The sequence below is a fragment of the Benincasa hispida genome, chromosome 9 (genome assembly GCF_009727055.1).
Source record: "Benincasa hispida cultivar B227 chromosome 9, ASM972705v1, whole genome shotgun sequence".
Lineage (NCBI taxonomy): Eukaryota > Viridiplantae > Streptophyta > Magnoliopsida > Cucurbitales > Cucurbitaceae > Benincasa > Benincasa hispida.
The window spans coordinates 90,959,650-90,985,069 of NC_052357.1; the positions used below are offsets into that span (position 1 = coordinate 90,959,650).

At 40.2% G+C, this 25,420-nt stretch overlaps 1 protein-coding gene across 2 annotated transcripts in view; it reads left to right on the top strand.

The window, feature by feature from the left end:
* The window catches only part of LOC120085323 (vacuolar protein sorting-associated protein 53 A), a 53,628-nt gene that overhangs the window by 16,042 nt on the left and 12,166 nt on the right, over positions 1-25,420 (top strand). For both annotated transcript variants that reach the window (XM_039041254.1, XM_039041255.1), the window contains exon 9: positions 23,960-24,101. In XM_039041254.1, the coding sequence (XP_038897182.1) occupies positions 23,960-24,101 (142 nt within the window). The remainder of the gene's footprint in view (positions 1-23,959; positions 24,102-25,420) is intronic.

Sequence of the window (25,420 nt, forward strand, 5' to 3'; positions counted from 1 at the left end):
TAATCCTTCCTCTTGGTCTCCCATCAATGAAAATGGAGAACATTGGGTTAGTGAGGCAGCCCAAAATCCAATATATCCACATGGGGTGGAAGTTCCTTTCCTTAAGGATTTTTTTCAAGAAAATCTCAATCCACTCTATCAAAAGCCTTTTCAAGATCAAGCTTTAAAATCCAACCCCTTTTCTTCTTAATTCGGTAATGTTCTACGACCTCATTAGCTATTAAGACCGGATCAAGGATTTGTCTCCCTTCAATGAAAGCACTTTGGGTTTGACTTATAAGGTTAGGCATTACTCTCTTAAGCCTTTCTGCAAGTACTTTAGCTATAATCTTATAGATTATAGTAGATAGGCTAATGGGTCTGAAATCTTTCACTAAAACTGCCTCTGTTTTTTTCTGAATTAAGCAAATAAAATTTTATTTGATGCAAGAATTGAGCTTCCCATTTCGGTAGAAATCATAAAAAATACTCTTTATATTGTCCTTTAGTAGCTCCCAAAATTTTAATATAAATTCAATTGTGAAGCCATCCAATCTTGGAGCTTTGTTTCTTCCCAACATCTTTACTGCTTCTTTAATTTCTGTCAAATTAAAATTGGAAATCAGCCCCAAATTCTGATATGAAGAGACCCTTGGCCAGCTCAGATTCTGAGGTATATACCTCAATCCTTGACTTTTTGAGTATAGATTGCTGTAAAAATCAATAATTAGGAATTCCACTTCTTTGAAATTCTTTGTAGCTTCCCCTTGGTCATTGATTAATGCTGTTATTAGGTTTTTCGTTTTTTTGGCAGCAAGAAAACGGCGTAACTATGATTTTACTCTAGAACCCTCATAGAGGAGACGTTTCTGCTTTAGCCTTACTCTGGACATTGTGGGTGGAAAGGAACAGAAAAATATTTGAAGAATAATTTGACCCCATAATATGTGCTCTTAAATCTTCCTTGCCCTTTGTACATACCATGCTGTTTTTTTTAACATTGATTAAATGAAAAGAGACTAATGCTCCATAGATACAAAACTTCATAGAGGAAGGAGAAAAGTAAATAAAAGATAAATCATTAAAAAAAGAACATAAATGGAATGATTCTTTTTTCTTTTTTTTTTCCTATAAGAAATAAATTTCATTGATGTATGAAATTTACAAAAAGGGGCCACAGCCCAAGCCAAAGGAGTTATATAAGAGATCTCCAATTGGTCAAAAGGGAAGAAAGGGTGTATGAATTAAAGAAAGATGTGCATTTACACAACTCGTTGCATGTAAGACAATGAGTTTGAAAAAACAAACAAAAGAGCTTCCCTTGTCATTGAAAAGGCGATTGTTTCTCTCCTTCCATGTAATCCATAAGAAAGCACGAATCAGATGCATCAAAATCATTCTTGTTTTTGGTAAAAGGATGACTAGTGAGAGTGTAGGTTAGAGCATTGTCGATGTCCTTTGGAAGGGCAGTGTACCAACCAAAGGATGAGATAATCTCTTTCCAAAACCTCTCTACAAAATGACAATGGATAAACAGGTGACTAGAAGATTCATGTTCGGACTTGCACGAGAGGCAACAATGGGGAGATAGGGCCATGTGGGGAAGCCATCTCTGTATCCTGTCACATGTATTGATGGCACTATGACTAACTTCCCAACGGAAGATTCAACCTTTTTTGGGTAATAATCATCCCAAATGGCTTTGTTAAAAATAAAAGAATAGGGAAGAGAATAAGAACACAGTTACGTGGAAACCCTAGTACAGGGAGAAAAACCACGATAGACACTGATTTTTATTATTAATTCTGATACACAAAGTACAAGAGAAAAGGCCAAATAAATAGACTAGTGGGAAGCCCTAGGGTACACACAATTACTAAAATGCCCCTAGGGTTACAAGCTGCTTTTTTGACAGGCTTCATAAAAGGGATGATTAGAGAACTCTGGATCTGTTCCCAGTGTGCAGGAAAGGGATTTAGTGGAGAAAGAACTTGTAATGTCTGGTTGCCAAATCCATGTATCCTTGGTATTGGAAAGGTGGACACCGTTGATGCTACTCATAAGATCAAGTCATTCCTCAATCTCCTTACCCTTGAGGTTCTCCTATAATCAAGAGACCAACTCTGTCTAATATCCCACAGGTCGTGAATGGAGGACCGTTTTTTATTAGACAAAGAGAACGACTGGGGATAAATCTCATTAAGAGGAAAAGCTCTAGTCCATCTGTCGCACTAAAAAGAGGTATTCTTCCCATTTCCCACTTTAATAGCAACATTATCTGTAATGAGATTCATGTGCTCCTAGATGACACTCCAAGGACCTTTGATGTAATTGGGGAAAATGGTGTTGGGCCATGACTTGAAAGGAGTCGCCCCATATTTAGCATCAACAATCTTTACCATAAAGCCCCATCCTCGTGATAGTATCTCCAAACCCATTTAGCTAGGAGAGCACGGTTTTTATCAGCCAAACTTTGTAACCCAAGGCCCTCTTTAGCATGAGTCTTGATGACCTTGTCCCATTTAACAAGATGTGATCCATGATTTGATGAACATCCTTCCACAGGAAATTTATGTATAATTTCTCCATAGTGTTGGCCACAGATGAAGGTTGCTTGTACAGTGGTGGGGAATTGTTTCGATGAAGGTAGCTTGTATAAAGACATGTAGTAAGTAGGGAGATCTGATAATGTGCCTTGGAGGAGTATGAGGCGCCCAACCCTTTGAAATCTGATTATGATTCCATGAATGAAGCCTTCTTTTGATCTTCTAGGGCTTCAGAAGGAGACTGATTTGGCTTACCAGATAATGGAAGTCCAAGGTAGGAGCAGGGCCAGTGACTTAGTCTGCAATTCGAACTTATCAGCAATCAGATCCAAGTCGCCAGTGGTAGTACGAATACCCAAAATTTCAGTCTTGTGATTTATATTAAGTTTTGAGGCCCTCTCAAAAGGTCCAACAAGACCGAAGAGGTTATCAAGAGATTCATCATTTTTATCAGTGAAAAGGATGGTGTCATCGGCAAAGAGAAGATGATGCACCTGCAGTGATCTCGACCCAATGCTAAAGCCTTTAATCAGCCCCTTGGAACTAGCCTCAATCATCATTCTACTGAAGCAATCCATGATGATGACAGACAGGAAGAGTGATAGAGGATCACCTTGTCTAAGGCCCCACGAAGCACGAATCTTACCTCTAGTGTGTTCATTAATCAAAATAGAGAAGTTTGTTGAAGAGATACAACCCCCTAATCCATTTGCACCAAGTAGTGCCAAAGCCCTTTGCCAGTAGAACAAGATCTAGGAAATCCCCGTCGACTTTATCAAAAGCTTTCTCAATTTCTATCTTGACCACAATCCCCTGTTTATTTCTTCTGGCATAATCTTCAATGATCTCGTTCGTAATCAAAGGAGCATAAAAAATCCGTTGATACCATAAGCCAAAATACACATTAACGTAGTGAACAATAGCCGATAAGGAAATAGAAAGATTGGCGAGTTGGGATTGATGTCCTGAGAAGGGAAGCCATCACAGGATTAAGTAAGAGAGCACCAAAACGAGGCATTGAGGCGAGCTGGAGCAAGGACGTTTGAATGTACACACCACGCTCTTAAATCTTCTTTTTTTTTTTTTTAACAAGAAATGAACCATTTCATTAAGATAATGAAAGATGTTACAAGCCACGCTCTTAAATCTTCTTAAAGTTGATTTTAACAAGAGTGCTTCGTTTTTCTAATGCCAGAAAAGGTTATTTCCTCTTTTCTTTTGGGAAGGACATAAAAGGAGGGAAGCTAAATCATTTGGTAAAATGGGAGGTTGTCTAAAAAAAATAGAGGATGGTGGTCTGGCTCTAGGAGGCTTAAAAAGAAGAAATTTGGCACTTCTTGCCAAATGGGGGTGGCGATTTATCCAAGAGAACTCCTCTCTATGGACACAAGTTATAAAGAGTATTCATGGCAGAAATTTTGGTGAATGGCACACTTCTGGAAAGACTTTTTGCAGTCTTCGCAGCCCTTGGATTAGCATCTCAAGAATTTGGTTGAAGGTAGAAGCATTGGCAGTCTTCAAACTGGGAAATGGAAGCAGAATTGCCTTCTGGCAGGATTCTTGGACTGGTAACACACCCTTTAAACTCAGTTTTCCATCTTTATTCAGAGTTGCCTCCAACCAAAATGGATCTGTTTTGGATCATTGGGATTCTCAAACCCTCTCATGGTCTCTACCCTTTAGAAGACTATTAAAAGAAGAAGAAATACCAGATTTTCAGAACCTGCTCTCCTTGATTTCCAGCATAAAGCCTACAATCAGACCTGACTCTCGATCTTGGTCTTTAGAAGCAAGTGGCTCATTCACGGTAAAATCTTTGTCTAACCATCTTGCTTTGGCCTCACCTATTGACACTCACCTTTTAAAAGCTCTATGGAAGACCAACAGCCCTCGAAGAGTGAATATTACGGTTTGGATCATGCTTTTTGGAACCCTAAACAGTACCTCAGTCCTACAACACAAGCTGCCCTCCCACTTTCTTTCTCCTAATCAGTGCATTTTATGTAAATCAGCAGAAGAAGATTTACAACACTTATTCTTTGACTGTCTCTTTGCCAGAAATTGTTGGCTAGTCCTTTTTAAAACCTTCGACATCAACTGGGCTTTCGATAATACTTTTAGAAATAATGTTCAGCAACTACTCACTGGTCCTATCCTCAAAAAAGCCCCAAATCTGATTTGGTGCAATGCAGTAAAAGCACTATTAATTGAAATTTGGTTCGAAAGAAATCAAAGAATCTTTCAAGATAAAGAACTCACGTGGTTCTCCCGTTATGAGGCTGCTAAACTTAATGCTTCTCAATGGTGTTCTCTTTCTAAACATTTTGCAGCATACTCCCTTCAGGATATTTGTTTAAATTGGCAAGCCTTCATCCTCGCTGACTGATTATGTTTTAAAGAGAAGGGGCACTACTCTCCAACCTTGAAGACTTAAGTAGTTAGAATTATTTTCTTGTTTTCTCCTTTGTTATGTATTATGTTTCTCAAAAGAGGACAACTTTTCTCTGTATTCAATCCTCCTGTAATTTCCATTTTGTTCGTTTTGTTCGAGTTTGTATGGATGTGATGAGGACGCTATGGGGGTGTCAACCTAGTTGAGATGCCCAGGTGCGTCTCCTGATCCCTTGTCTTGTATCGCTCTTTTATAAGTACACATCTCTTGTACTTTCTTTTTATGCATTAATAAAAAGTAAGGTTTCCTTTTCAGAAAAAAAAAAAACAAGAGTGCTTCTTTTAATCCTAGCCCTTAGATCTTTGACTGCTGCATTAGCTAATGAACCAACCAACATGAAACGGAAACCAAAAGAAGGAAGAGAACTACAAAAAGAGACCCCAATTATTGACAATATAAAAAGGGAGTAAAATTTGAAATAAATTACAGCAAAAGACCTAAGAGAGATATGAAGTTGGCATCATATCAAACATCCTCCTTCACACATGCTTCTCTTATCTAAAAAAATGAAATGCTAGAATGAAACTTTTTGTTTACTAATTGAGGGTTTTTTGGTTTTTTGTTTCTTTAAAGTGAGCAAAAATGAAACCTTTCGTATTGTTTTTTTCTCTTTGCCATTCGTTGTGGTAGATGTCATTCTTTCTTTTAGATTTTTTTCTCTTTGATCGGGTCGATTGGAGTTTTTTGGAACGAATTCTCAATCTTTTGGTTTTTCATCCAAAATGGTTGGATTGGATCAATGGGTGTATTCAAAACCCAAAATTTTCTGTGTACATCAATTGAAGGCCTAGAGGATGTATTCAAGCTTCAACAAGGGGAATTAGGCAAGGTGATCCCTTATCACCCTTTTTATTTCTTATCACTAGTGAAATACTTGGTGCCTTGGTTAATAGAGCTCACGACAGTGGACTGTTTTAGGGGTTTTTGGTAGGTAAAGATAAAGTACATCTATCAATTTTGGAATTCGCAAACGATACCCTTCTTTTTTGTAAGTATGATGAAGCCATGTTAGACATTCTCATTCAAACAATTGGCTTTTTTGAATGGTGTTCGGGGCAGCAAGTTAATTGGGAATTTTGGGGAAATCAACATTATATGGAGTCAATATTGATGAAGCTACATTGATCTCTACTTCTTCAAGGCTGAAGGTAAATTGCCTTTCATCTATCTTGGCTTACATCTTGGTGGTTATCCGAAACAGCACTCTTTTTGGCAGCCTATTATAGATAAAATCCATATGAAACTTCATAAATGGAAAAGGTATAACTTGTTCAGAAGGGGCCGTTTACCTTTATGTAATTCAGTTCTAGCAACCTACCAACTTATTATATGTTCTTATTTTAAATGCTCGGTAATATAAGAGTTGGAGAGACTTTTACGTAACTTATTTTGGGAAGGTCAGCAAGGCAGCAAGCTGAATCATTTGGTTAAATGGGAGTTAGCTTCTAAAACTCTAAAAGATGGTGGTTTAGGGATCAGTAATCTGAAAAACAGAAATACAACTTTATTGTTTAAATGGAATTGGAGATTTCTTTAGGAGCAAGACTCATTATGGTGCAAAATTGTTAAAAGCATTCATGGAGTTGATCCACATCTTTGGCACACTTCAGGTAAGCTTGGTTTAAGTTGGATAAGTCCACGGATCAGCATCTCAAAGACTTGGAGTCAATTTGGCCCCATTGCAAAGTTTAAGCTTGATAATGAAATGAGACAAAACTCAAAATACAAGAGGAATGAACAATCTAAACTCAAGGATCAGGAAGTGCACTCGGACATCTCAACTAGGTTGACACCTCCATAGCATTCTCATCATTTCCAAAATAAACAAAAGAACAACAATACCAAACAGGAATCAAAATATCAAGAATACAACCCGAGCATAAGATACAACAAAACATAAATAAACCTATTCTACCAAAAATACACACAACACCGTGCATCCAAAAAGAAGACAAGGACTCAGAAGAGGACTCTAAGGAGCTGGAAAGATGATTTCCTGCCAGTTTATGCTCAATTCTTGAATTGAGTATCCTGCAAAATGTTGAGAGAGTGAGAACCAGGAAGTTGCGTTCAGCTGGGCTGTCTTGAACCGCTTAAACCAAGCCAATCTCTTGTCATGGAAGACTTGTTGATTTCTTTCAAACCAAAGGTCAGCTAGCAACGATTTCATGGCATTGATCCAAAGCAATTTAGCCTTCTTCCTCAAAGGAGGACCCATCAAAATCTGCAATACATTATAACGAAAATTGCTTCCAAATACCCCAATTCAAATTAAAAAAATGTGAATAGTCTCAGCCAACAGTGACTAGCATAACAACAGTAAAAAACAAGTGCTAAAGGTCCTCTGAGGCAGGCATACAAAGGGCGCATATTTGTGGAGAAAGACAATGAGTAGGCAGCTTCTTGTGCATCACTGCGGAGCAATTCAATTCTCCAAATAACATAATCCAAACTGTGATATTCACATGCCGAAGGCTGTTCGACTTCCATAACGCTTTCCCCAATTGTTTGTCTAATGGGAAGGCTATTGATAGGTGTTTCACAAAAGACTTAACAGTAAAAACTCCTCTTTTATCAATAGACCAAACTCTCTTATCAGGGGTATTTGACAATCTCCTTCCATCAACAAGTCCAAGGAGAGTCTGAAAGTCTATTACCCCATGTTCCTTCAAATGTCTTCCGAAATCAATGGACCAAGATGAAGAGGCTTGATCCCAATAATCTGCTATTGAACCTTTAGGGTTAATGGAAATCTTGAATAATTTAGGAAAACGAACCTTCAACGGTATCTTTTCAATCCAAGGGTCCATCCAAAATCCAATTCGGTGTCCATTACCAAGTCTAGAACTTGCTAAAACTTCAATTTTCAACCAAGATCTGGATATGCTAATCCAAGGACTCCTTAAGCTTAGGCTGGGCTTTCCTGCTGTATGCCATCTATAAATAAGCTACTGTCGTGAACACTTCTTATGACTTGACTCCAAAGGGAGTCATCTTCCATGATAAAACGCCATCCCACTTAGCAAGCAAAGCTAAGTTTCTGTTTTGAAGATCTCCCATGCCAAGGCCTTCGCCTCTTGTTATCGTGTGACTATCTCCCATTTCACCAAGTGATTCATCTTTCCTCCATTGTGGCCCTCCCAAAAGAAGCTTCTCATTTTTTGTTCTATGATGGAAATCACCTTTTCAGGCATTAAGAAAGTGGACATAATAGGTTGGTAGATTAGCTAAAATGGACTTACAAAGAGTAACTCTTCCCCGTTGAGATAAATTGTACCTTTTCCACTTGTCAAGTTTGTTTTGTATTTTATCAATGACCGGCTGCCAAAAGGAGACCTTCTTAGGGCAACCCCCAAGTGTTAATCCAAGGTACATGATAGGCAAAAAAATAGCTTTGCGATTGAGAAGAGAGGCAGTAGACTGCATCTTGCTGTCTTCTATATTAACTCCACAAAGGACTATTTTTTCCAAATTCTTTTTTTGACCCGAGCACCACTTAAACAATCCTATCATCTTTCTTAGATTATCTAGCATCTCATCATCACATTTACAAAAAATCAATGTATCATCGGTAAATTGGAGAAGTAAAATATGGATTTTATCATTTCCCACAAGGAATCCTTCAAATTTTCCTTTTTCATGGAGTCTAACAATAAGAGTGTTCAACACTTCACTAACGAGCAGAAAAAGGAACGGAGATAAGGGATCCCCTTGTCAGATTCCCCTAGTGGCTTGAATTCTACCTCTTGGCCTCCCATTTATAAAGATTGAGAATTTTGGATTATTAACACAACCCATTATCCATGAAATCCATAGTGGATCAAAGCCTTTTCCATTTAGTACTTTCTCAAGGAAGGCCCATTCCACCCGACCAAAAGCCTCATCCAAGTCTAATTTCAGAATCCACCCCTTCTTTTTTTTGGATTGATAGTCCTCCATTGCTTCATTTGCTATTAGAACCAGGTCCAAAATTTGCCTCCCCACAATAAACACACTTTATGTGGGAGCTATAATATTTTTTTTGAAAAGGAAACAATTCATTGTATTAATAAATAGAGAGGAGTGAAAGCTCTAAGTACAAGAGAGTTATATAAAGAGCAAAACGAGAATACAAGTGCTTGTAAAAGGATCAGGAGATGCACCCAGACGTCTCAACTAGGTTGACACTCTCTTGCACCCTCATCATCTCCAATTCTAACCCATAGCTGGGAGATAAGATAACAAGATTACAAAAAGAGGACAAAGCCTAAAGAAACAACAAAAATGAAAAACTAAGGATAAAGCCAAAACAGTGGCCTGAAAATAATGGAAATATATAAAAAGTTCAATAAGTGTTGCTAAAGTCTGGAAATCTGGAAATGTTTAGTGCTGTCCGATAGGAGGGGTTGAGATAAAGGCCTCCCAATTGAGGTTGAAATCTGAAAGGTTGTAGGCACGGAAAGGATCAGAAAGGAGGCACCAGGAGGAGGCTTGACGACGGATGGCTTCAAGGCGGTCTTGGCATTTAGTGGCTTTGTTATGGAAAATTCTTTGATTTCTTTCAAACCAAAGGTCTGTCAATAAGGCTTTTACAGCATTACACCATATCAAACGGATGGATTTGTGGGAGATGGGGCCGACAAGGAGCTGAAACACGTTACTTTTGAAATCATTGCACAAGGTCCATGAAAGATTGAAAAAACACAGCAGCTTATTCCAACACCAATTTGAGTAAGGACATGCAAAGAAAAGGTGAAGGGAGTCCTCACTATGATGTAGGCAGAGTGGGCAAACTGGGGGGAAAGGGAGGATGCTGGTTGCTTTCTCTGAAGGACTTTAGCTACATTCAGCTGATCGAAAAGCATAATCCAAATAAGGATGTTGACTCTTCTTGGACTTTTTGATTTCCAAATAGCCGAGAAGATAGGCTTTTCCAAGGGGGAGAATGGTGTTAGGTGGCTTTTGAGGGATTTAACGGTGTATTGGCTATTGGTTGAGATGGACCACACTCTTTTATCAAAAGAGAGAGAAGGGCTTCTACTTACAATTTTTCTCAACAAGTCTTGGAAGGCCAACATTTCTTCATCTTTAAGCGATCTTCGGAAAGTAATGGACCACGAAGCTATGTTATTGTCCCAATGATCGGCAACTGAGCCATTGGGGAGCATGGCAATTCTGAATAAGCTAGGAAAAAGGATGCTGAAGGGGGAATGTCCTTCCCAAGTGTCTAACTAGAAACCAATTTGACTGCCATTACCAAGTTTGAAAGTGGCCAAGGATTCTACCTTAAGCCATGTCTTTGAGATGCTAATCCATGAACTTTTCAGACTTCTACCTCCTTTCCTTGTCGTATGCCAATCAAAAGCATCCTTACCATGAATACTTCTAACAACTTTGCCCCAAAGAGAGTTTTCCTCATTGAAGAGTCTCCACCCCCATTTAGCAAGGAGTGCAATGTTCATAGCTTTGAGCCCCCCAAGACCTAGACCACCATCGGCTAAAGGTTTTTGAACCAATTCCCATTTAACTAAGTGATTTTGCTTGCTGCCCTTATTGCCTTCCTAAAAGAAACTTCGTATTAACCTTTCCATTTTAGTTGCTACCCCTTTGGGCATAAGGAAGATGGCCAAGTAATGGGTTGGAAGGTTTGAAAGGACTGAGGTGCAAAGAGTGGCTCTTCCACCCTTAGATAGATTGAATCTTCTCCATTTGTTGAGTTTACCTTGTACTTTATCTAGGACCGGCTGCCAAAAGGAGGCTTTTTTTGGGTAGTCCTCTAGAGGCAACCCTAGATAATGGAAAGGGAGATGGTCAGCCAAAACATTTAATGAAGCTGCTGTAGTATAGAGCTCACTATCATCCACATTAATGCTATAGAGTGCTGATTTATCCCAATTTACCTTCTGCCCTGAATACCATTCAAAGAGCTCCACTGTATGCTTAAGTTTTGACAGCATAGTGCTGTCATATTTGCAAAACAATAAGGTATCATCCGCAAATTAGAGTATGGAGACTTGGACTTGCTCTTTGCCTACTAAAAACCCTTCAATGATGCCGAATTGGTTGAGTTTGGAAATTAATGCACTCAAAACTTCGCTGACTAGAAGATAAAGAAAAGGGGAGAGAGGATCACCTTGTCTAAGCCCTCTTGAAGCGACCACTCTTCCCCTTGGTCTCCCGTTAATGAAGACCGAGTAAAGTGGGTTTTTGACACATCCAAAGATCCATTCTATCCATTTCTGATTGAAGTTCTTGGCCCAAAGCACTTTTTCTAGAAAATCCCAATCAACTCGGTCAAAAGCTTTCTCCATATCAAGTTTAAGGATCCAACCCTTCTTCTTTTTTGCTCTATACTCTTCCACCACTTCATTGGCTATAAGTATGAGATCCAAAATTTGCCTTCCTTCTATGAAAGCACATTGGGATGGAGCAATGATGTCGGACATTACCCCTTTCAATCTCTCGGCTAACACCTTAGCAATGACTTTGTAGATTAATAAGGTTAAGCTAATGGGTCTGTAATCACTTACCTTGATTGCTACTTTCTTCTTTTGAATTAAGCAAATGAAATTCTCTCTTATACACGCATTGATCTTGCCATTCTTGTAGAAGTCATTAAAGGTATCTTGGAAGCTTGTCTTGAGAATAGACCAAAATTTCAGCAAAAATTCAGTGGTGAAGCCAACAGGGCCTGGGGCTTTACTTTTGCCAAGGGTTTTTATGGCTGAGAGGATTTCTGTGGCTGAAAAATTATTTTGCGAGAGAAGATTTTGATTCGAGTTCACACAAGACCAATCTAGATTTAAAAGGAGATGCCTCTGCCCTGGAGATTTTAGATAAAGGCTGCTGTAAAAGTTGAGTATTAGGCTTTCAATTTCTGCACTCGACTTTGTTGGGACCCCTTGTTCATCAACTAACTCGTTTATAAAAGTTCTCTTTTTTGCTGCTAAGAATCTGTGAAAAAAGCTTGTATTCTCATCTCCCTGCTTAAACCAGTTTATTTTACTCTTCTGCAATAGGTTAATTTCTTCCAACCTATATAAGGCCATTAGTTCTGATTTTGAAGAAGACCAAGCTGCATAATCAGTGCTGGACAGTGGAGAATTCTCAGCAAGTGTACCCCAATTTTCAATTTCTGCTAGCAACCTCTCCTCTTTCTGTTTTAATTCTTCCTTATTGCTGTGATGCCATTGTTTTACTGCTGTTTTCACATCTTTCAGTTTCTGATTTAATTCAAAACTAGCCCAACCGTGTACTTTGCTGTCAAACCATGCTTTCTCTATAATTTGGATGCAATCTTTGTTGAGTAGCCAACTATTGCAAAACCTGAACGGCGAAGGACCCCAACTAAATGATCCGGCTTCTAATAAAATTGGGTAGTGGTCTGAAAAAATCCGGGCTTGTCTATTGGTTCTAGAGTTTTCAAATAACTCATCCCAACCTTTTGATATGAAGAAGTGGTCTAGTAAGGATCTTGAAACAGTGATGCCTTCCCTTGACCATGTAAATTTCCCATTACTCAACCGGATTTCTATGAGTTTTGCTTGCTCAATGAACTTATTAAACTTTCTCATGCCTCTAGTGCTTCTACCCAAGGGAAATCTTTCATGTGCTCATCTTGTGATATTAAAATCGCCACCCATACACCACGCGTCTTCACAATAAGCTACCAAGGACAGAAGTTCTTCCCACGCAAATTTTCTTTCTTTGTAATCGGTTGGCCCATATACGTTAGTGACCCAACAAGTCTTTTTACAATTAGTGTTGCATTTAATTGAGAGAGAGTAACCGCCTTTGAGGGTTTCTATTACTGAAATTAAGCTTGTGTCCCACATTGTTAACAACCCACCAGAAGCACCAAAAGATTCAACGAATTCCCAATCAACATCTTTAGAACTCCATAAAGATTTAATGAAACTTGCACCAAAATTTTCCTTCTTGGATTCTTGAATTAACACAATTTAAGGGTTAATTTTCTTTAAGAATCGTTTAAGGGCCAATCTTTTATTAATGTCTTTGAGACCTCTGGTGTTCCAGGATACTATCTTCATTTTTTCGAGAACAGTTATCAATGCCAACCAATGGTTAGTCCAATAATAGGCTGCATTCAATGACTAAGCTCAAAAGGTGTGCTGGGAGGTCAGAAGGGGTTGAAGGAAGGGCTGGAAGGGCAGGGTTGGGGATTTCAGTCTCGGCTGTAAGGTCCTCCCCTGTTTGAAACAGGGTATTTAGGTCAGCAAGCAGGGTTTCTTTCGGATTTAGCTCATCTTGATCTTCTGAATTGATAAACCAATCGTTTTCCTCTGTACTGATACTAAAGGGGGAATCAGGAGGACAATCTCTCTCAATGATTGATTGATGTTTAGGGGTGAAAATAGGGGTTTCTTTTGGTGGTGGTCCAGCCGGGTTGTAAAGGGGAAGAGAAGATGGATAATCTGACCTGGAATTAAAAGGCTGCTTTGGAAAAGAAGGAATTTCTGCTTCTTGGGGCTGGGAGGAGACTGAGCTGAGGGTGAGTCCAGGCTTTTGGGGTGTTCCCTCATGTGCTTGTTCTTCGATAAAAGTGTTTGGGAAAAGGTTTTGAGAGCAAGAGGGGTGGCGGGCTCTTGTTTAGTGTTTCTGGTTTGTTTGCCAAATTAAGGGGTGGTTTAATGTTAGGGGAGGAAGAGGGGCTTGGGAAGCAGAGACAGAGCAAAAGATTAACTCTGTTAGGGGGGGCAGAGGGCGGGCACGACCCCACCAAAAGGGCGGAAAAAAAAAAAAAAAAGGGGGCGGGTATCAAAAAGGGGGGGGGGGGGGGGGGCCCCCCATCCAAAAAGGGTAGGAGGGGACCGACTGTCTTGAGGTAGAGAAGGCAGCAGGGAGTGATCTGGCAAAACAAGGGGAGAGCAGGGAGAGGAATTGAGATAGAGAGCAGGGGAAGAGGAAAGCTGTGAAGGGGCTTGGGGGTTTCGGGCTTGGCTAAGACATGCTCAAACGAGGAAGAGATGAGGAAAGCACCACATTGCAGGGGACACAAAATCTTGCTTTCTTTTTCTTTTTGGCATTTGTGGTTTTTCAACTTCTTTCTCTTTCATCTTAATGGCAGCAGATGATTAATATCTATCCATGGAACGACGAGAGCCTTATCTGAAACAACAAAATTAAAACAGGGGAACTTTTTCGGTTTCCTTTAATATGCCAAATGATCTTTCGAATGACTGCTCGGCTGCAAGGGGGGCTTCTCGGCTTCCTTTGAATTAAAAAAAGCCTTTTCAGAAGGCTGCGGCTGTGGGGGGGGGGGACTTTTCAACTTCCATATTTAAGTGATTTCCTTCGTCAGCCTCATTAAAAAAGCAAGATGGCTTTTCGACTTCCCTTATTTCTCCCAGATTGATGAAGAAGAGGTGGAGTAGGGCTGGTACGACCGGCTGGACTAAGCTTAGTAGAGGGAGGAGATGAAGAAGAACTAACCTGGAGAACAGGGGATTTTCTGAAGTATTGGATGCAGCTATCGATCATCTCCTTGAAGTCTTGCCAGCCTACTTTTTCGTTGCCGAACGGGATGTGGATGTTCCTTCTTCCTCCTGTGATTGGCCATCCAGCATATTCAACAAACCAACTCTCCTTTGCACGAAATTTGGCAAGCCTCATGAAGCTTTGATAAACTCTTTCCTTTAGAAGGAAAAACTCAAAGGTGGAACCATACAGTAGTCTGCGAAAGCTCTCAAGAAACCAATTAGCTGAGGTTAAGGAGAGAAGAGTGGACTGTCCCTTTTTTATGTCTTTTAAAAGGAAGTTCGATCCTTCTTGCTCCATATGGAAAGCGTGGTCAAGGATACGGCAAGAGAACGAAGTCATGGCTGGAAACAAGGTAGAAACAGAGTGAGGGAGGAATGATAGAAGCCGGAAGAAGGTTGGAGGGAGAGGGGTGAGGGAGGCGGTCAGAAGGAGGGAAGTTTAGGGAGAGCATGGCGAGCTCCGGTGGGGTGGTCGGAAGGGGGGGCGTGGGGAAAGGGAGAAAAGGAGGAGAGAGGGGAGAGCATTTTTTTTCTTATAGGAGCTATAATATTAGGCATTACTATTTTTAAGTTTTCTGCAAGCACTTCTACTATAAATTTATAAGATAGGGTGGTTAGGCTAATGGGTCTAAAATCTTTGACCATTACCATATCTATCTTTTTTCTGAACCAAGCAAATGAAGTTTTCTTTTACGCAAGAATTCAGCTTGCCGTTTCCATAAAAATTTTCAAATAAACTCAAAAAATTATCTTTGAATTTCTCCCAAAACTTAATGAAGAACTCCACCATGAAGCCATCTGATCCAGGGGCTTTGTTTCTACCCAAAGATTTCAACGGCCTTCTTATTTCTTCATGTGTAAAGCAAGATACTAAATGCTTATTTTGATCCTCCGATACTACAGCCCATTCCAAATTTAGGGGGATAGACCTTGCACCCATAGGCTAGTAAGTGCCTTATAGAAGTGCAATATTATAGATTCAATTTCTCGAAAAGAAATGATTGGGATACCTTGATCATTTATCAGTTTCGCAATCAGATTCTTTCTTCTTTTTGCTGCTAAAAACCGATGGAAAAAACTAGTATTCTCATCTCCCAAATTCAACCAATTCGGCTTGCTCTTTTGCAATAAGTTCCTTTCTTCGTTACGATAGACAGCCATTAAATCAACTTTTAGAACTATCCTCATTTCATGTTCCATAAGAGGTGGAGTTATGGTTTTCTGCCTCGTTATCTCTTCTATTGATCTCTTCTAGGAGTCTTTCTTCCTATTTTTTTTTATTGCTTTCAAAATCTGAATGTCATTTCTTTAGGACAGATTTTATACTTCTCAATTTTGAGGATATGATAAAACCAGCCCAACCTTGGTGAGTATTACAGCTCAGATACCTTTCTATTACCCGACAACAATAATTTAGCAGCCAACTTTTTTATTTTCCTTAATTGGCGTTTAAGCGCTAATTGTTTAGATGAGTCATTGAGGCCTCTTGTATTCCACGTGAACATATTCATAGGGCAATGTAAAAAACTGCTCTTTCTGCTCTTCTGAGTGTTTTCTCTCTTTTTCACCCAAGAATTATGTCACAAGCTTCAACTATGGGCAACATATTTTGAGGGATTTCTTCCTTACCAAGGGGGACAGAATTTGAATCACCAATTTGTCCAAAAACCTGCTGCTCTTCTGTCTGAAATAGAGGATGAATATCCTCCCCGACCTCAGCTTCAGAGTCAGCAACTTGAAATTCCTGTGTCAAATCGATCAATTTCCTCACTGCTTGTACTTACAATTGAATCAACATCAGAGTCAATTGACTTGGGACAATTGCCACTTGGTATATCAATTGGAGTACCTCGCATAAAAGGTGCATTGGAGCCTGAGATTTTAAACTCTGAAAGAATAAAATTATTAGGCGAAAAATGAGACTATACTGACCTTTTGACTGAGAGATAAGGAGCTTGAACTCGAACGCAGCACTCTAACAAGTCTGAGTTAACTATTGTAGACCATGAATTCACTAAAGAGGTCCTTTTTCGTATAAAATGCTTGGGATTCATGGTGTTCTGATATTCCTTTCAAGGTTTGCTTTCTTAAGCTTTTTCACATTACTTCTTCTCCAAAACACAGTGTCAATGATCATTGGGACTCGGTTATTGTTTCTTGGAACCTTTTATTTCGTAGGCGGCTAAAAGAAGAGGAGACTGTTGAATTTCAGTAACTGCTGTGTAAAATTGAGTGCACTAGAATTTCGTCTTTACCAGATTCGAGATTATGGTCTTTGGATGCTTCAGGAAGGTACTCGATGAAATCTTTGTCACAATATTTGATTGCTTCTACTCCTCTCGAAAAGGTGATGTACAAAGCCCTTTGGAAATAAAAAAGTCCTAAAAGAATCAATATTTTAACTTGGATTCTGCCTTATGGCTCCATTAATTGCTCTTTTACTTTCCAACATAAGATGCGGAATAATCATCTTTCACCCTCAATTTATCCACTGTGTTTAGCCAATGGAGAAGATTTGCAGTATTTGTTGTTCTTTCTCAAGAAATTGCTGGTGGAACTTATTTTCTAACTTCAGTTTGCTGTGGGTTTTTGGGAACAATGTAAAGAGGATAAAATTTCATATCTTTTGGTTGGTCCTTCTCTGTCTTCTAGAGTTCAGATTTTTTTGGCCAAATGCAGTTAAAGATTTGGTTTGAATGTAATCAGAGAATTTGCCATGATAATTACAAGGATTGGTTAGACAAATAGGGTTCAATTCGTCTTTTAGCTTCTTCTTGGACTTTGCAGTTCACGCTCTTTGAAGTTTATTCTATTCAGGATATTTGCCTCAATTAGAATGCTTTTGTTTTTTTCTATATAATAAAGTATTTTAGATCTATTGTAATCTCTAAAATCTCGTTTTGTATTGGATATGATGAGGGTGCTATGTGTAACGGTCATGTTGGTTTAGGGATTATTGCCCATGGCTACATGCCCAATCCAACCCCTATTTATCATGCTTTCATGTTATGTATTTCATTAGTTAAGTTAGTTTGTTTTCCTTGTACTTTTGTTATAAGTGACCGCTCGCCCTTTTGCATATGCAAGGGTGCCAGTTGGCTTTTTGTTCAGAATGCACAATATGGGGATAAGACTAATCGTCATATCCTCATACTCAGAGTGTTATGCTATAAAGCCGTTGTTGCTTATTGCTTTCTCCTACTACAATCTTTCTTTACTCAAATCATGTTTTCAAACGTTTGCGAAAACCTTTTCCTCTAAACCAGTTTTCTAAAACCGTTTTCTCCGAAACAGGGGTGGAGGTTGTGAGAGACACTCGTTGTGCCATCAGCGATCCGTATTTGAATAGGCTGACTTGTTCTTGAACGAGAACAAGTGTCGCACAATTGCTAAGTGAAGTTTTTGAAAGGACGATTGTGACAGTTGGTATCAGAGCCACATTGGCTCTAGAAGTTGAGAAGCTACCATCATGTCTGCTACAAAACAGTTGGGCAAGCCCCACATTGACCTGTTGGTTGAGATAGAAGAGCAACTGCTCTATCTAAGAGAAGTCCCTGATCATGTTAGGTTCCTAGAAAGTTTATTAGAAGAAATCTCTATGAAGGCCGACGGAATCGATGCGGTAGCTAGCTGTTTAGATGGAGTGCTCGTCGAGGAGTTGATGACGAGGGTTGGAACCCTAGAAGCAAAGGCTACAAGATCTGGTAGCTTCAGGCGTGGGGACAGCTCGACGAGCTCTGTTGCTCATATGGAAGAGTGTGTCGAAGAACTAGACAACTCACGAAAAGCGATAATTCAGATCGTGAATAGTTTGTCGAAAGACTTTAAAGCCACCCTCAATGTTGTCAGGACAGAGATCGCAGATGTTAGTGCAAGACTAAACCTCACCACGAGAGCGGTGGGAAACCAAGCCCCAGTTGGGGGTGCGGTCCAATTTAACTGGGTGAAAGTACTCGAACCTAAGCCCTTCTATGGGGCTAAAGCCCTAGAGAATTTCATCTTTGATATGGAGCAATATTTCATGGCTACGAATACAGTGACTGAAGAATCTAAGATCACCTTGGCGACGATGCACCTGGCAGACAATGCCAAGTTATGGTGGAGGTCCCGTTTCATGGACATCCAAGAGGGTCGATGTACCATTGACATGTGGGATAGGCCGAAACGGGAATTGCATTCTCAGTTCTTCCCTGAGAACGTCGAAATTTTGGCAAGACGCAAACTACGGGAACTGGAACATACTGGTAGTATTAGGGAATACGTAAAGCAATTCGCGGGACTGATGTTGGACATCCGAGATATGTCATAGAAAGACAGAGTTTTCTGTTTTGTCAAAGGCCTTAAGACATGGGTGAAAACCAAATTGTATGAACAGAGAGTCCAGAGTCTCTCTGAAGCCTAAACTATCGTAGAACGACTGTTTGATCTCAACAATGACATGCCTCAGGAATTGAGGCGGAATCCAACCTCTTCTAGTGGGAGTAACAAACCGAACATATCTAGCTCTCCCAATAGTGGGGGAGGAGACAAAGCAGGAGGAATGGATCGTAAACCCTTCCAACCAAACGGGGGATATATGGGGTATGCGCCTAATCAACAACAGAGCAATTATAAAGGGGAACCCCTCTCGTGCTTCCTATGTAAGGGGCTCCATCGAGTGTATGAATGTCGAAATCGAGCGACCCTCAAAGCTTTCTAGGCTTCGTTGGCAACAAACTCTGAAACTGAGGGAGAAATAGCTGAGTCAAACACGCCAACAGAAGAAGGTAACGAAAACCAACGCATGGGGGCCCTAAAGCTTTTATTTGCCCTCCAAAAGAAGACAAAAGGAAACAAGGAACCAGTGGAACGTGGGCTCATGTATGTTGAGGCATGGGTGAACCATAATTGGCCAAGAGCACGATGATCGACTTCGGCGCCACCCATAACTTTATGATTGAGACAGAAGCCTGTCGCCTCAACCTGCAGTGGGACAAAGGCCCAGGCAAAATGAAAGCGGTCAACTTAGTCGCCCTACCCATTGTGGGAATTGCCCGAAGGGCAACGACAAAACTAGGTTCGTGGGTTGGACAAACCGGTTTTATGATCGTAAAAATGGATGACTTAGAGGATTGTGTTAGGGATGGAATTTCTCCTTGAACACAAGGTCATCCTTATGCCTCTGGCAAATGTTTGGTAATAACAGGGTTGAGTGCCACTATTGTCCAAACAATCATCAAGCAACCAGACGGAGTGAAAATGATATCGGCCCTCCAACTGAAGAGAGGGCTAGCCTGTGTGAACCTACCTTCATGGCCATCCCCATGATCGGGGAAGAAGATCTGAAATAATCTATTCCCGAGGAGATCCAGTATGTGTTAGACAAATACATCGACGTCATGCTAGAAAGTTTGTTGAAAACCCTGCCTCCACAGAGGGGGATAGATCATGAGATTGAGTTGCTACTCGGGGCCAGACCCCCCCTGCTAAAAATGCATATCGCATGGTGCCGCCAAAGTTGGCAGAACTTAGAAAGCAGTTAGACGAATTGTTGAATGCGGGATTCATTAGACCCACTAAAGCGCTCTACGGGGACCATGTGTTGTTTCAGAAAAAGGATAGAAGCCTCCAATTGTGCTTTGACTACAGAGCATTGAACAAGCTCACGGTCCGGAACAAGTACTCTCTACCCATCATCACTGACCTGTTCGATTGTCTTCATGGGGCCAAGTACTTTACAAAGCTTGATCTAAGATCAGGGTACTACCAGGTTCACATTGCAGAGAGTGATGAGCCAAAGACCACCCGTGTTACGTGATACGGGGCATTTGAGTTCCTAGTCATGCCCTTCGGCCTCACCAACACCCCTGTTACATTCTGTACATTAATGAACCAAGTGTTTCACAAATATCTAGACAAGTTTGTGGTAGTCTACCTTGATGATATAGTTGTGTACAGCCCGTCCATGGAGGAACATAAAGTCCACCCATAGTTAGTTCTCGAAAAGTTGAGGAAGAATCAGTTATATGTAAAAAGAGAAAAGTGCTCATTTGCATAGCAGCGTATCAACTTCCTTGGCCATATGATCGAATGCGGGCGAATAGGGATGGAAGAGCAGAAACTTGCGGCCATCCGAGATCGGAAAGTGCTGACCTCCGTCATTGATCTGCGATCTTTCCTCGGATTAGTCAATTACTATTGACGGTTCGTGGAAGGATTCTCTATAAAGGTAGGACCCTTGATGGAGTTATTGAAAGATACAAGTTGGAGGTGGACTCCAGAGTGTCAAGCTGCTTTTGAAGGCTTGAAGAAGGCCATGATGGAGGGCCCTATCCTTGGGATAGCTGACATTACTAAGCCCTTCGAAGTCGAGACGGATGCATCAGACTTTGCTTTGGGGGGTGTTCTTCTCCAGGATGGACACCCCATTGTGTACAAGAGCCATAAGTTGAATGACGATGAGAAGCAGTATGCCGCTTCAGAAAAAGAAATGCTAGCAGTTGTTCATTGTCTAAGAGCCCGGAGACAATACCTCCTAGGTGCCAAGTTTGTGGTCAAGACAGACAACAATTCAATATGCCACTTTTTCAGCCAACCCAAGTTATCATCGAAACAGGCACGATGGCAAGAATGCTTAGCTGAATTTGACTTTCAATTTGAACATAGGCCGGGTAAGGCTAACCAAGTAGTTGACGCTCTCAGTCTAAAGAGCGAGCATCCGGCCTTGTGCACGTTCACCCATCTAAAAGCCAGTAGTTTGAGTGGGAGCATTTGAAAGACGATTAAGGCACATCTAACAAATGATAAAGCGGCCCAGGCAATTGTACAACTAGCGAAAGAAGGGAAAACTCGGCAGTTTTGGGTCAAAGACAACTTTCTCCTCACCAAAGGTAACCGCCTATATGTCCCTCGGTCAGGGGATTTGCGGAGATTATTGATGAAAGAATGTCATGACACATTGTGGGTCAGGCACAATGGCTGGCAAAGAACTTACGCACTATTGAAACAAGGCTACTATTGGCCGAGCCTCAAAGACGATGCCATGCAATACACCAAAGCTTGCCTTGTTTGTCAACAAGACAAAGTCGAAAGGACGAAGTTAGCGGGTTTACTAGAACCCCCGTCGGTGCCCTCAATACCATGGGAAAGTGTATCCCTTGACTTCATCACGCACCTGCCGAAAGTTGGAGAATTTGAATCCATGCTGGTCATCATTGACAGATTCTCGAAATATGCCATATTCATCCTAACGCCGAAACTGTGTTCTGCAGAAATGACAGCCCACTTATTCTTCAAGCATGTCATGAAACTGTGGGGTGTTCCCGTGAGCATCGTTAGTGACCATGACGGAAGATACACTGGGACGTTCTGGACAAAATTATTCTAAATGTTGGATTCGACTTTGAACATCTCGTCGAGCTATCATCCACAAACCGATGGGCAAACAGAACGTTTCAATAGCATGCTTGAAGAGTATCTGCGACACTTCATCGATGCAAGACAGAAGAATTGGCTTCAGATGTTGGATGTTGCCAAATTTAGCTTCAACAGCCAGAAAAGCTCGTCCATGGGAAAGACACCCTTTGAAGTTGTTTTGCGGTCGACAGCCCCTCATGCCTCACATCATAGACCACCTCTATGCAGGAAAGAGCCCTCAGGCACATAGCTTCACCAAAGAGTTGAGACAGTCTTCTGAAGTTGCTCGTGCGTGCTTAGAGAAAGCGTCAGCACATGAAGAATTGGGCTGATACGAAGCGTAGATCTCGTGAGTTCCAAATGGGCTACCACGTATTGATTAAACTATGGTCAGAACAGTTTCGGTTTGATGGCCAATGAGACCAACACCTAGTGAGGAAATATGAAGGACCAATCGAAGTGATCGAGAAAATCAGAAAAACCTTTTATCGGGTTCAGTTGCCCTCATGGATGAAGATTCACCCTGTCATCCATGTTAGCAATCTGAAACCCTACCACCCCGATCCCAATGACGAACAACACAACACAGTGACACGTCCATCGGTCACAATGAAGAACACGATTGAGAAAGAAGTTGACGAAATTCTTGCTGAACAAACACGCCACATTGGACGACCAAGACGAGATGTACATGAGTTCTTGATGAAGTGGAAAGACCTCTTAGATGAAGAGATCAGTTGGGAGCGTGCAGAAGACCTGAAGAATGTTGTTCAACAAATTACTGAGTTCGAATAGAGTCGGTTGACGGGGTCATCAACCAATTGAGTGGGGGAGAATGTAACAGTCATGCTTGTCCAGGGCATGTTGCCCATGGCCGCATGTCCAATCCAACCCTTATTTATCATACTTTCATGTTATGTATTTTATTAGTTAAGTTAGTTTGCTTTCCTTGTACTTGTGTTGTAAGTGAACACTCGTCCTTTTGCATATACAAGGTGCCAGTTGGCTTTTTGTTCAGAATGCACTATATGGGGATAAGACTAACCATCATATCCTCATACTCGGAGTGCTATGCTATAAAGCCATTGTGGTTGCTTATTGCTTTCTAACCTATTACAATCTTTCTTTACTCAAATCATGCTTTCAAACGTTTGCGAAAACCTTTTCCTCTAAACCCGTTTTCTAAAACCATTTTCTCCAAAACGGGGGTGGAGGTTGTGAGATGCACTCGTTGTGCGGAATTGGTTGACTTGTTCTTAAGCGGGAGTAAGTGTCGCACAATCTCTAAGTGAAGCCTCTGAAAGGGTGATTGTGACACTATGGATGTGTCAACCTAGTTGAGATATCCGGGTGCATCTCCTGATCATTAGTGGTTTATTTGGTTCATGCCTCTTTGTAATTTGAACTTTGCTCTTTTCATTATATTAATGAAAAGTTCTGTTTTCGTTTAAAAAAAATAAAAAAATGAAACTTTTTATTGAAGAAATGATAATGAGAGTGTGAGAAATATAAAACGATAATCAAAATTATAAACTACAAAAGCATTCCAATTCAGACATACCATTAAAAAAAGCCTTGGCAGGAGTTGATTCAAAATGTGATCGAGCCAAGAAAAGTGCTTGCCTTAAAAAATCCTTTGATTTTATTCCAACTATAATTCTGAAATTAAGGCTTTGACAGGATTGATGCATTAAAAAGTGATCTCAACAGGTCAACAAGTAAGAACACCCAAAAAATGGATGATTAAACGACAGCCCATCCACTTGGCACAGAGAACATATTTAAGACACAGAGAATGAAGAAGGAAGTTTCCTTTGGAGCAAAGCTGCTGTTTTAAGACTACTATTAAGCATAATCCAAACAAGAATGTTAATTCTTCTTGGACTTCTTGACTTTCTAAGTGCTGAAAAACTTATATTTTCTTTTGTTTATTTTTATTACAAGAAACAAACCTTTCTTCAATAGTTGAAAAGTTGTGATACTTCTTTTAGAGGAGATCTTGCCCTCTTGAACTCTTGCAACTTTCCTTTTTAGATAAATTTATGTCAAATAACTAATTGTGTATTTTTTAAAGATAGCCTGATGTTGTATGTTTGTTATATTTCTAGAATTGGCGAAGTTAGATAAAACTGAACGAAGATATGCATGGATAAAGCGTCGTATAAGAACAAATGAAGAGATATGGAAAATTTTTCCTCCTTCGTGGCATGTCCCATATCGTCTTTGTATCCAGTTCTGTAAAAAAACAAGGTATGGAACTTGTTTTTGAGTTTGAATTCTTCTCTTGTTCAAGTAATTTATCTATTATCAGACAACTGGTTTGCTTTAATCTTTGTTATATGATATATAAACAATAATCAAGCTTTGTATGTGTTGGATGGGTTAGGTTTTGGATGGATGCACGGATGTGGAAAATCCAACTTGTCTGGGGAACTATTTTTTTTTTTGGAAAAGGAAACCATACTTTTTATTAAAGCATAAAAAGAAAGTATAAGAGATGTGTACTTAAATAAGAGCGATACAAGATACGGGATCAGGAGACGCACCCGGGCATCTAAACTACGTTGACACCCCCTTAGCGTCCTCATCATGTCCGTATAACTCAAACAAAAACGGAAAATATGGAACTTACAAGAGAATTGAATACAAAGAAAAAAAACGCCATCTTTTGATGGACATAGTACAAACCAAGAGGGAAAACAAGAGAATAATGAATTAAGCCTAACTACTTAAGTCTTCACAGCTGGATAGTAGTGACCCTTCTCCTTAAAACATAATCAAACTGGGAGGATGAATGCTTGCCAATTCAAACATAAATCTTGAAGTGAGTAGGCTGCAAAGTGCTTTGAAAGAGAACGCCATTGAGAAGCATTAAGTTTAGCAGCCTCATAGGGTTTCTCTATCTTGAAAGATTCTTTGATTTCTTTCGAACAAAATTTCAACTAATATTGCTTTTACTGCATTGCACCAAATCAAATTTGGGGCTTTTTTGAGAATAGGACCAGTGAGTAACTGCTGAACGTTCTTTTTACAAGTAATGTCGAAAACCCAGCTGAAGTGGAAGGATTTAAAAAGGACTAGCCAAGAAATGAAGAAGCAGTCAAAGAACAAGTGTTGCAAGTCTTCTCCAGCTTATTTACATAAAACACATTGATTAGGAGAAAGAAAATGGGAGGGCAGCTTGTGTTGTAGAACTGAGGCGCTGTTTAGGGATCCAAAAAGCAAGATCCAAACCGTAATATTCACTCTTCAAGGACTATTGGTCTTCCACAAAGCTTTTAAAAGGTGGGTGTCAATAGGTGAGGCCAAGGCAAGATGGTTGGACAGAGATTTTACCGTGAATGAACCACTTGCTTCTAAGGACCAAGAACGATAGTCAGGTCTGAGAGAAGGCTTTAAGTTGGAAATCAAGAGAAGCAAAGTCTGAAAGTCTGGTATTTCTTCATCTTTTAATAGTCTTCTGAAGGGTAGAGACCAAGATAGGTTTTGAGAATCCCAATGATCCAAAACAGATCCATTTTGGTTAGAAGCAGCTCTAAATAAAGAGGGAAAACTCTATTAATGGGAAA